The 12,070-nt window shown below is 43.7% G+C and overlaps 1 protein-coding gene across 1 annotated transcript in view; it reads right to left on the bottom strand.

Moving 5' to 3' along the window:
- Ppm1h (protein phosphatase, Mg2+/Mn2+ dependent 1H) overlaps window positions 1-12,070 on the bottom strand; it is a 273,399-nt gene that overhangs the window by 12,606 nt on the left and 248,723 nt on the right. The window contains exon 9 of the mRNA XM_021174330.3: window positions 8,430-8,581. Coding sequence (XP_021029989.1) covers window positions 8,430-8,581 — 152 coding nt within the window. The remainder of the gene's footprint in view (window positions 1-8,429; window positions 8,582-12,070) is intronic.

The raw sequence follows: 12,070 nt of genomic DNA, 5'->3' as shown, positions 1-12,070 counted from the left end.
GAATGGCGCATTACACAGGATCTGTTCCATTACCACAGGCTCCCCCTTCTTACACAGCACATGTGTCATCGTTAATGCTGTGAATTCAGAAGGCTCAGAGGATGACTGGGCTCTCACACCTTGTTTGATGGCATTCCCAGGCTGGTGCAACCAGCTGCACTGCCTGCCGGGCTCCTCCCCCAGGCACACTGACTGCTGGGCTCCTCCCCCATCTCCACTTTGCCACTATGATGACTGTCTCAGGCTGATTTAATTTTTCAGGTTTTAAACATACATTGTAGCCTGCGGGGTGGCACACGCCTTTAATCCCAGCACTTGGGAGGCAGAGGCAGGTGGATCTCTGAGTTCGAAGCTAGCCTGGTCTACAAAGTGAGTGCCATGACAGCCAGGGCTATACAGAGAAACTCTGTCTCGAAAAACAAACAAACAAACAAACAAAGAAACAAACAATCCATTGTAGCAGGCTACATTCTCCCTGGAAATTTCTAGAAGCCTCTGTAACCCCATCTGGACCTGAGACTGTAAGAGGAACAGAGCAGAGGCTGATGTATCTCACAGATTCTTTTCCAGCCTCTGGCAGGCCTTGGCTCACACAATAAACACCTCAGAGGATTTGCCAGGTGAATGACTCCAAATGACTCCAAATGGTAACCGCTTCATAAAGTGGAACCCCCTCCCCCCACTTGACCCACTCGTCCCCTACATTCTGTTATAAAAACCAACTAGAATCTTTCTTATCTATAGCCCAAAACTCTCTCTCTCTTATTTGTTTTTTCTTACTTATTTGATAGCCCAGGCTGGCCTCACACTTGGTGCTCACCTTCCTGACTACACACTTAGGAGTTAGGATAACAGGTGTATACCATCACACCCGGATTATGGGGTGCTTAGGATTGAACCCAGGGCTTTATGCATGCTAGGCAGCACTCAAACTAGCCACACACACCCCTCCAGCTTGGACAGCCTCTCTCTTCTTGAAAACTTTGTCTCCTTCACATCCTCCTCGACTACCCCTGCCCTGGCCATTCTCTTTGAGAGGCAAACTAAAACCAAACCAAACCAGACTAGACCAGGCCAGACCAAACCAAGCCAGACTAGACCAGGCCAGACCAAACCAAGCCAGACTAGACCAGGCCAGACCAAACCAAGCCAGACTAGACCAGGCCAGACCAAACCAAGCCAGACTAGACCAGGCCAGACCAAACCAAGCCAGACTAGACCAGGCCAGACCAAACCAAGCCAGACTAGACCAGGCCAGACCAAACCAAACCAGACTAGACCAGGCCAGACCAAACCAAGCCAGACCATTTTTAATTGCTGTCCCTGGAAGTTCTCCTGAACCTTAGGCGACCACTCTGACTGGCCACACACACACACACACTCTGTAGGTTTTAACTTCATGGTGGGTGAGCACATGCCACGGAGAGAGACGGGCTGGTAAATAAACCCAGAGGCAGGAGAAATGTAAAAGGCATGAAGTGCGTTGTAACTCCTAACGGGCATCTGGCTTTCTAAAAGTCACCAGAGCGCAAACGGGCATGCTAACAGGGAGGGGAGGGTGCAGAAGTGGATGGGAGCTAAAGATGGAGAAGAGCAGCGGGAGGAATTGATGACAACAGTGCCATCAAAACCTACGCACCTGAGCACACTCAGTCCAAGGAATTCTAGAAGGGAAGAGAGAACTTAGCTTTACAGTTTTCCTGAAAGCATTTTTTTTTCTGTTATGAAGCACATAATGTTGTACCATAATACACTTTTCTGCCTACACACAAACACCCACACGTTCCTGTAGGTGAATCTGTGTATATGTTCATATACATACGAAAGCCAGGTGCTAACCTCAGGGGACTATGGTGTCTTTCTTCAGGCGCTATCCACCTTGGTTTTAGAGACAGAACTTCTCATGTATGGGCTGGATGCACTACAATTAGGCTATGCTGGCTGGCCAGTAAGCTCCGAAGATCTGCCTGCCTCTGACTCCTCACTGGGTACTGGGAATTGAACCTGGGGCTTTGTATGTGGCAGGCAAACATTCTATTAACTAGTTATGCCCCCCCCCAGAGTTATATACCACCATACTTGTTTTGTTTTTATTTTTATAAAGGGGGTTTGGTCCTCACGGTTTTCACGGAAACCACTCTACTAACGGAACCATCTCCCTAGCCCCAGTACATACTTCTTTTGGGGCTGCAATATACAAAGCGCTTTGCCTTGTATCTAATGTGAGGCCAGCACGATTGGATCTCCACTTTCACATATAAGGGACAGAGTATAGGGGAATATATTTCCATAGGTCATAGGGACATAAGGAAAAGCTAGAACTTGAACTCCGTAAGTGTAGGGACGAAGGAATGCATTTAATATTTGTAGCTTTAAAGTAACACAGGCTATGTGCCATCTACTCAAAGGAACAGAACATGACAGTCAATATCTTAGGAGCCCCGTGGGTTCTTTCTCAATGATATATTTCTTGTACTTTTTGCCAATTCTCCTCTCAAGGTCTTCACAGTCCTGAATTTTTGGCAGTTCCTTTGCCTTTTTCCATGTCTGAGTTTTAACACCTATATAAACAGTTTTTATTTTATGTAAGCAGAATTAGATCCTTACCATATACGTCTTATTAAACAGCATCAAGTTTTTGAGATCTCTTCCTGTTAATGAGCAGCAGCTTGGGTTTGTTCCTGTTGGGGGCTACACACTGGCTTTTGTTTTTATGTCGCCAAGGATGACCTTGAACATCTATTCCTCCTGTATCTATGCCCCAGTGCTGAGCTCACAGGCTTGTACCAACACCCCATGCTCCTCTGGAGAATGAAGTCAGGGTTTCGTGCATGCCGGGCAACTTGCTACATCCCCAGCTTGTGTGCTGTGTTGCTCTGTGAGAGTCCTTTGTACAGAATGGATAAAACTCCCTCTTCAGCTAGACACAGGGCAAACATCTTCTTCCTTTGGCATTAGCATTTGGCTAGTTTTGACTTTGGAAGAACCAAAATTTATGACTGTTAATGTAATAATGTTGACCTTAAAAAAGGACTCTTTTTTAAATTTATGTGTACAAGTGTGTATATGTCCTATGTATGCACCTGCCCTCAGAGGGCAGAAGACTTTGGAGGGCAAAAAAGGAACACTGGACTTCCCTGGAGCTGAGCTGTAGGTGACTATGGATCACCAATGCAGGTGCTGGGAACTGAACTTGGGTCTTCTGGAAGGGCAGCAGATGCTTCTATGTGCTGAGCCGCCATCTCTCCAGCCCCTTATCTGTCATATGTATGTATATATAGTATATGAGTATACCATATAATATTCCATAGCTGTCTTCAGACACACCAGAAGAGGGCATGGGATTCACCCATGGTGGTTGTGAGCCACCATGTGGCTGTTGGGTATCAAACTCAGGACCTCTGGGAGAGCAGGGAATGCTCTTAATCACTGAGCCATCTCTCCAGCTCCCCCTTATCTATCTTAAAAGGAAAAAAGAAAGAAAGAAAGAAAAACAAAACAAAAAAATTAAAACACAATAAAAACCCATTTGTGCTTTTTAAGAAATTCTTCCCAACTTCAAGGTCTTAGGATAATCTCTTATGTTGTCTTCTAAAAAATTTATTTATTTATTTTTGTATTTTAGCATTAAGTCTTTCTTTACCTGGGAATTTACTCCTGTCTTATTTTTTGAGGTAAGAGGCGATTTTTATTTTCCATATTGCTTTAATTTGGCTTAGCTTTGTCTTACTCTGTACAGCCTAAATAGATGTTAAAATATGTCTGCAATTTTGTTTCCCTATGTTTGCCTTCGAATTGGCTTGTCAAGTTCCATTTCGAAAACCCTACTGGGCTGGAGAGATGGCTCAGTGGTTTAAGAGGACCTGCTGCTCTTACAGAGAATGGAGCTTGGTTGCCAGCACCCCCAGGGCAGCCCACCTGCTGTAATCCCACTCCTGGGGGATCTGGTGACCTTTGCTGTTCTCTGTGGGCACCACATACACACAGTGCACAAAAATACATGCCGGTAAACACTCTTACACACATCAAAATAAAAATTAAAAAGTCTATTGATCTTTTTATTATAATGTGCTGTATAAACTCAATATAGCTTGAAATGATATTTTTATGTTGTTCTAATGTTGATTATTGAATCTTATATTTTAGTTGCTACTGCATCTGAGTCATTGCTACTCTGAATTACTATTATTTATTTGAATCCCATTTGTATTAATGCTTCAGAAACTCTATTGACTTTGTTAATTTTTAATTGCCTTTTAAAATTGATTTTTATTATGATAAGTGTACATAAAATAAGGTTGACTGTCTCTACCACTTTGAAGTTTATATCCAAAGTGCTTTTCGGTGGCAATAAGCACATTCCCATCCTGATGCAGCCATCACCACTGTCAATCTCTTGTGCTTCTTCCTCTTTCTAAGCACAGCTAATCAAACAGCACCTACCCCTGTCTCCCCTTCCAGCCCTCAGCAACTGTGACAACCACTTTATGCCTGATTCTAAAACCTGTAGTAAGAGAAATTCCACCTGTAAGAGAAACCACACAAGACGGGCGTGGTGGCGCACGCCTTTAATCCCAGCACTCGGGAGGCAGAGGCAGGTGGATTTCTGAGTTCGAGGCCAGCCTGGTCTACAAAGTGAGTTCCAGGACAACCAGAGCTATACAGAGAAACCCTGTCTTGAAAAACCAAAACCAAAAAAAAAAAAAAAAAAGAGAGAGAGAGAGATAAAGAAACCACACAGCAGCTGTGCATCCATGACTGCCCTACTTCCAGTCTTTGAGTCAGAAGTGCAGTTTCCAACTGTGTTTCTCTAATGTGTTGGTTGTTTCAAAGTATCAAATTCTGGCTTTATAATGTATCCTTTTCTAATAGTTCTTTCAAAGTATCAAATTTTGGCTTTATAATGTATCCTTTTGGTATACTTGCTGTCTTTTTTGGCCTTCTTTTTCCTTCCATGACTTCCCTTGGATTTATTCTGCTGCCTTCACTTCTAGCACTGGATACCGTTACTGAAGTACCAGGGCCTTGGAACTGGAAGCCTGCTGCAGCACTCAGGAGGAGCATGTACAGACGGACAACCTCACGGCTGTGGTTCTGTAGAGAGAGCCTGTGAGCTACTGTAGGCTGAAAACACCAAGATGGGTCTTTTTCTGAGCTTACAGGGTTCTTTCAGATTTGGGGTTTTTTGTTTTGTTTTGTTTTTTCCTGTGGTCAAAATGACAGAAGGCTATGGTTGGGGATCCCTAGAACACAGGGAAGCTCTAGATAGAGTTATCTTAGAGCATGGAGGAAGGTAGTTACTTCCGGTATATCAGAGGTGAGTGGAGCCTTGATCTATGCTTAGCACATAAACCAGAAAAAAAGAATGTCAAAAATCCAGCCTTTACACTTTCCATATGTTGCACTCTTTCAAATCCAGGCCATTTCTAGGTCTCAGTATAATTTTTCTCCTTGATTTATAAGCTGTTCAGACACTCGGCAGTATTTCATGTGGGTCTCTTCCCACTATCAGCTGAAGCAATACACTATTATTTTAGTTGCCCTAGCTAGTTACATTGATTTAAAGCTTACATGTTAAATGCTTTAAAATTTTTTACTTATTTTATATATGTGAGTACACTGTCACTGTCTTCAGACACACCAGAAGAGGGCATCGGATCCCATTACAGATGGTTGTGAGCCGCCATATAGTTGCTGGGAATTGAACTCAGGACCTTTGAAAGAGTAGTCAGTGCTCTTAACTGCTGAACCATCCCTCTAGCCCTGTTAAATACTTTTAGCATGTTCTTAAATAGACAAAAAGCACAGCCTATTTAAGCCGATTACTATCCTTTGCCAGCTAATAATATTGTTGCTGTTGATTTTGTTTGTTTGGGGGATGGAATCACTATGTACCTCGGGCTGTCTGTGAACTTGTGATTTTTTTCTGTCTCTGATGTCCAATTAGACTGGAGGTGGGTATCACCATATCTGGCCAATATGACATTTTAATCCAGTAAATGAGTTCTAACAACCTTAACCCTATAGTCTTTCCTATGGAGGATGTGTTTATGCCCACCCGCATACTTATTTATATGTCAGCTTACTAACCCACTCGCTTTCTTGGGTCTTTCAGCTGGGGTCTTTTCTATGATTAGCATATCCTTCAGATTTTTCTTCAGAGATTGGTCAGCAATAAAATTTCTCAGGTTTTTTTTTTTTATCTTTGAAATTTCTTTAATAAATTTCCTTTCGTGATAGTTTTCCTGCACAGGGAAAAAAGTCTTCTATGTCAGTGGTTCTCAACCTTCCTAACACTGCCACCCTTTACATAGTTCCTCATGTTGTGGTGAGCCTCAATCATAAGTTATTTTGTTGCTACTTCATAACTGTAATTTTGCTACTGTTATGAATTGTAATATGAGTAGACATCAGAGGGGGCTGCATCTAAGGTTCTTCAGTTTCTTAAGAAGTGATTATTTAGGACTGGAGAGATGGCTCAGCAGTTAAAAGCACTTGTTGCTCTTCCAGAGGACCTGGGTTCAATTTCCAGCACCCACATGTGTTGTGATAAGTATTTGATATTAATTGGGCATTTCTATCCCACCATAGATCATTTAGTTCCCAGATAAAAGATGCAGAATTTTTATATTTATAATAAACCTTAACAGCACAAGAGCTGGGCGGACATCCACCCTCTAAGCTGTTTTGTCTGCTTCCGTGTCAATAGCTCTGAGATATGACTTGTCAAGTTCTGCCTGGGCTGCTCTTACTCTGACTGGCCAACCCTCATAGCCAGCTCTCCCGATGCCTTGTCCTATGGGATCTTCTCCTTTCTCCGCCTTCTCTCAGGAGAACTGGCCATGCGAGCTGGCCAATCAGAGTTAAGAGCAGCCAAGGCAGAATGTGGAAAGTGATATCTCGGGGTTATTGACAGGGAAGCCGACAAAATAGCTTAGAGCATTGATGTCTGTCCAGCTCTGGTGCTGTCTAAAGCTTATTACAAATATAACACTTTTGTGTCTTTTATTTGGGGACTGAGTGATCCAAGCTGGAGGAGAGCCCACCCCCCTGCCCATTAATGTTTTCCATAACCCACACATCGGGTCACAGTCATTTGTATCTCTAGTTGCAGGAGATCCGATGCCCCCTTCTAGCCTACGCATGAAGTGCATATACCTGGTGAGTAAAACATAAAAGTAAGTACTTTTTCACAAATTAAAAAATGATTATTTATATTTTCCTTTAACCCTGAGCCATCTTTACCCCTGAGCCCCATTTATATTAAGCTCTTCTCCTTGATCATATTTTCTTTTCTTCCCTGTTTTTGTTTGTTTGTTTAAGATTTTGATTTATTTTTTGCAGACAGGGTTTCTCTGTGTAGCCCTGGCTGCCCTGGAACTTGCTGTGTAGACCAGCCTGGCCTCGAACTCAGAGAACCACCTACCTCTGCCTCTCAAATGCTGGCATTAAAGTCACATACTACCATTCCTGGCTCAGTCTTGACCATGTTTTCAAAGCTCTTAAAATGTTCTGATGCTAAGATACTTATTTATATTTTTTGCTAACAAATCCAGCACGGGCATGTTTGTCGGGCCGGTTCTACTGGGCTGCTCTGCTGGCTTCACTCTGCTGGCTTCTGCCCACAACACATCATTTCTCGGTGTAGTAGCTGAAACTTTTCTGCCAGAGCTGCTTTCTTCTAGGGCTTCCAGTTTCCCAGGGGGCTCTGAGGGCTATCTACCCTGGTGTCATACTACAAAGGGAAACTCTACTGCAAACTTCTTCTCCTGTCTTTGAACTACGCAAAAGGAATGATTTCCTAATGGCTGATCAATATGTGAGAGGACCTGTCAGCAGGACTAACCTGAAGTGGGAACAATGAGAACGGAGGAAGCCGTGGTGGTTCACACCGAAATCCCAGCACTGCTGGGGCAGGGGCTGGGTGCTCATTCCAAGTTTGAGGATACCCTGATCTAGCTAGTGAGATCTAGGCCAGCAAGCACTGCATACTGGGACCTGTCTCAATCCCTCCCCCTACTCCCAAGAGTTACTGTGTTGCTTTTGTTTTTATTAAAATAGGGTTTCATGTAGCCTAAGCTGACTTCAGACTCCTTAGCTGAGGATGACCTTGAACTTCTGATATTTTTGCTTCCACATCCCAAGTGCTGTGATTATAGGCAAGACACACCAAACCCAGTTGATGAAGTGCTAGAGATGGCACCCAGGGCCTTGTGCATGATGGGTAAGCACTCTAGCTCAGCCCCTGTTGGTAACTTTTAAATAAATCAAGTTCTTTGCCATCTGTATCTTGGTTTACCTTAAGGAGGATTTTCACGTGGTCACAAACGTATAAGACACGGAGTCCCTTCCGTGGTTTGGTTTGCCGAGCTATTCCTACAGCCTCTGTTGTAAGTCATGAGTCCCCAGGACACTATAAAGGCACAAACCTGTGAGGGTCGTCTGGATCACAGTTAGGAAGAAACTGAGTGATTGCTTCCGCTACTTCTTCGTTTGATAAGACATCCCAGAGTCCATCAGTAGCCAGGATCAGCACGTCATCTGCTCCGTGCTCATATCTGGAGAGATCGTAGACTCTGACCTGAAAAGAGCAGGGGGGAACTGCAATGTGAGTCACAGAGGAGGATGCTGTTTTCTGTCTCCAACCAAGCAGCTTCTGATTCCTAGCCTCTCCCTGTCTGGCCTAGTACTTTTCAAGGATGCACTTGAGGTATGTGATTTCACAGCCAGCTTTGTGGAATGGACAGCCTCTTCCCAAGGCTTGCTTACAGACACTTAGACCCAAGTCACAACTGTGAATGACCCCGGGAAGGGCTGAATAATTAACAAGAAAGAGCAGAGTTGAGAAGCTAACTGTTGAGATACAGCTGAAGGGATGGCATACATGTGGACATCGTGTGAGTCAGGATGAGCAATGGGCTGGCCTGCTCATCTTTCTCTGTGTATATTAAGAGTGTATCCTTTTCCAAGTACTATAAACAGAAAGAAAAAATAGATTCTTCCATTTAAGTCTATAGGGGAGACGAAGTCCATTTGGGATTTTAAGAAATGGCTCCATATGTGTTTGTCAAGGACTAAGAAGACATACTTATTTAATGCACTCAATTTGAAATCCTTCTTGCCTGTTTCTTCTAAGGCCAAAGAGTCCAGAAACACCCCTCCCTCCCCCAGGTAAGGGTGAGGGTTTGGTGAATCCCAAGCTGGGCACAAGGTCAAGTTGCACTTTTAAAGCATGCCATCAGACGGGTTTCACACCATCTTTCATATCTAACATTGTCTAATAAACTACTTATGAAGGACAGAACATCCCTGGAAAACTAGAAAGAATGAAGAGATCATAACCCTACGCTTACCCTACTCGGACAAGGCTGATGGGGGCAGGGAGGAGCAAAGGGGAGCTTGGAGGTTTCATCTCTATTCCTTCCTGATGCTCTAGAGTCAGCCTAACTCACGGGCTGAGGACAAACATCAGCTTCCCCTCTCTCAATTCCTCTGCCCTACATGGCTGGAGAAAGCATGTGGTAGGCTCAGGGAGAGAAGAAGAGAATGTGGCATATATTGCTGCTCTGGTGTCCCTTCACACTGGTGACACTAGTGGCATCTGGCCATCTTAGGCACAGACAATGGGCTTCTCAGAGGTCTACCAGATGGCTCAAATTCAGTCTTTGTTCCAGAACAAACAGTTTGTCTAGGCCAGTGACATCCTTTAAGGGACTGGTCCTGTGGGTTAGCAGCCAGCTTGGTGGAATGCTTCACCGTGATAAATGAACACAATTAAAAAGCAGTCACAGGGGCCAGGCCTTTACAGTCCAGAAGACAGTAATAATTAGCTAATAGCCCAGCACATGAAGCCCCTCCAGGGTAAGAACATACAGAGGCATATTCTACCTGCTTTTATATATATATATATATATATATATATATATATATATATATATATATATATATACACACACATATACATACATATATATATACACATATACATACATATATATATACATATACATACATATATACATACATACATACACACATATATATATATATAATTTTTTTTCCCTTGAAAGGTATCCTTGCTTGGTACTAAGCTGACATTCTGGAGAAGGCATTAAGCCTTCCAAGCCAGCGGAAGTGGGGTCAGTGAAGCTAAAAAGGTAGAACCTGAGATTTCAGATAGCCCTCCTTGATCGGTTCAAGTGTTATATTCCTTCGACAGGAGACAACCAATCCCCCTTCTCTTTGTTTTCTGTGGTTGCTGGGTATGTCAGAGCATATGGAGCTACAACATTCATATACAGAGTCCCTATAAGAATTGATATATGGAGCATATCATTCCTCAAATGTTTGCGTGTGGACCAGTCAGCCAGAGAACTTGAGCGCTCACAGATGCTTCTTAAGTTCTGGGGTAGGACAGGAGAGCTGCAGGAGAGGGGGAAGACAGAGGTGCAAATACCTGGACCATATATTGAGGAGCAAGGCTACAGGAGTCCTACTGAGCCTGGAAATCAAAGGCTCTCTGGACTCTGTGATGCCAGACACAATTCGTTTCCTAAGACTGTGCAAAGGACCATAAATGTCACTCCTGGGCTCCCAACTCTAAGTCCTACCTCACCATGTTAATTTCATGATGTGTTAAATGAGAGCTGGAGAGCTTCCAACTGGCAGATCTATAATAAGCTACTGTGATCATCTTAGCTCCACGGAACAGGAAATAGTAAGTAACGGGATGTGGGGGAGTGTCGGGTGGTTCAATTTTACATCTGTAGTTAAGAGGCGTTTCCATCTGCCTTTTGGCCCTTCTTAAAACAGATGTTTCCAGGATTGAAGACAATACCCAATCTTGGGTTCTGCCATGTGAACAGGGTACCCAAATGGCTTCCAAATGCTTTTTACTGATCCAAGAAGTGGTAAGTTGATTCCTTCAGTCTGAAGTCAGCCTACCCAGTAGTAGGGAATCCGGCCAATGGAACCATGTGGGTTCACACCAACACAGTTGGAAATGCCGCTCCTCAAGTCAGTCAATAACTGGACTCTTCAGTTCTACTTGCTTTCCCACTCACAGCTCACTAATGTGGTTCCAACAGCCAACACGAACGTCCCTTTCAATACCATTTTCCACATAATCTTTATGTAAAGAATCCAAAGCCAGTAGCAACCCCATTCCTGGGGAGTTCCTCAATTAACAGCCTTTTAGGTTCTTACTGCTATCCTTTGTTTCCTGCCCTTCAGCCAATTTCCAAAGGACTCTGCCAACTTTCCACTTACAGCTCCAGTCTTGTACATTAACCTATGACGCAGAATGCTCGGGGAAAAACGCTTTCGGGAAAATTGGACTGGTGTGCAAGCCGTCCACCCCAGCATCCATCCTCACTGGTAACCAGGGCTTCAGTGGACTCCAGGGTTTGGTGCAGACCTCACATTCCCTCCCTGAAGCGGCTGCTGGCCTTCTTCCATCAGAAACCATCCCCTCCCAGGGTTCCTTTGTTCACTTCCTGCAATAGCTTTTGATGTTCCTGGAAGCCTCACGTGAATCTAGCAGGTTCCGAGGTACACTAGGACTAAGACATCTATCTGGAGGAATGTTGCTGCAGGAGCCTGGCACACTACCACACCACGCACACCAGCCAACACGCCTGAAACACCACAACTCAGGTTAGAGTTGCCGCTATGCTACGCATGCCCATGCGCTGCGTGCTATGAACTCAGGGTTTGTGTTAGCCGTCCATACAATGTCTTCTGAAACATAATGGCTTAATCACAGAAAACGAAACTTTTGATGTTTTTGTTCCTCATCATGCAAATGTTAAACTACTGCATCTATGGGTTATATCATATTTAACTACAGTTATATCATATTTAACTCTAAGAATCGATATGTGAGTTACTTACTTCATAAAAACCACTGCACAAATGTCAGTTTGGATGGAAGGAAGTGTTTCTAACAATTTCTGAAGTTGCCCTAAGCCTGTGTCTGCCATTTTCCAAAACCATGTATTTATGTGAAGTGTTTTCAAGATTCTGAGGTCAAAATATTGATCGGCTCTGGAAAATGCTGAAGATGCCATGT

This window comes from Mus caroli, unplaced genomic scaffold (assembly GCF_978045245.1).
Source record: "Mus caroli unplaced genomic scaffold, Mus_caroli_1 scaffold_9, whole genome shotgun sequence".
NCBI classification, from domain to species: domain Eukaryota; kingdom Metazoa; phylum Chordata; class Mammalia; order Rodentia; family Muridae; genus Mus; species Mus caroli.
The sequence above is the reverse complement of the archived record's forward strand: the minus strand, read 5'-3'. Positions and strand labels throughout refer to the sequence as shown.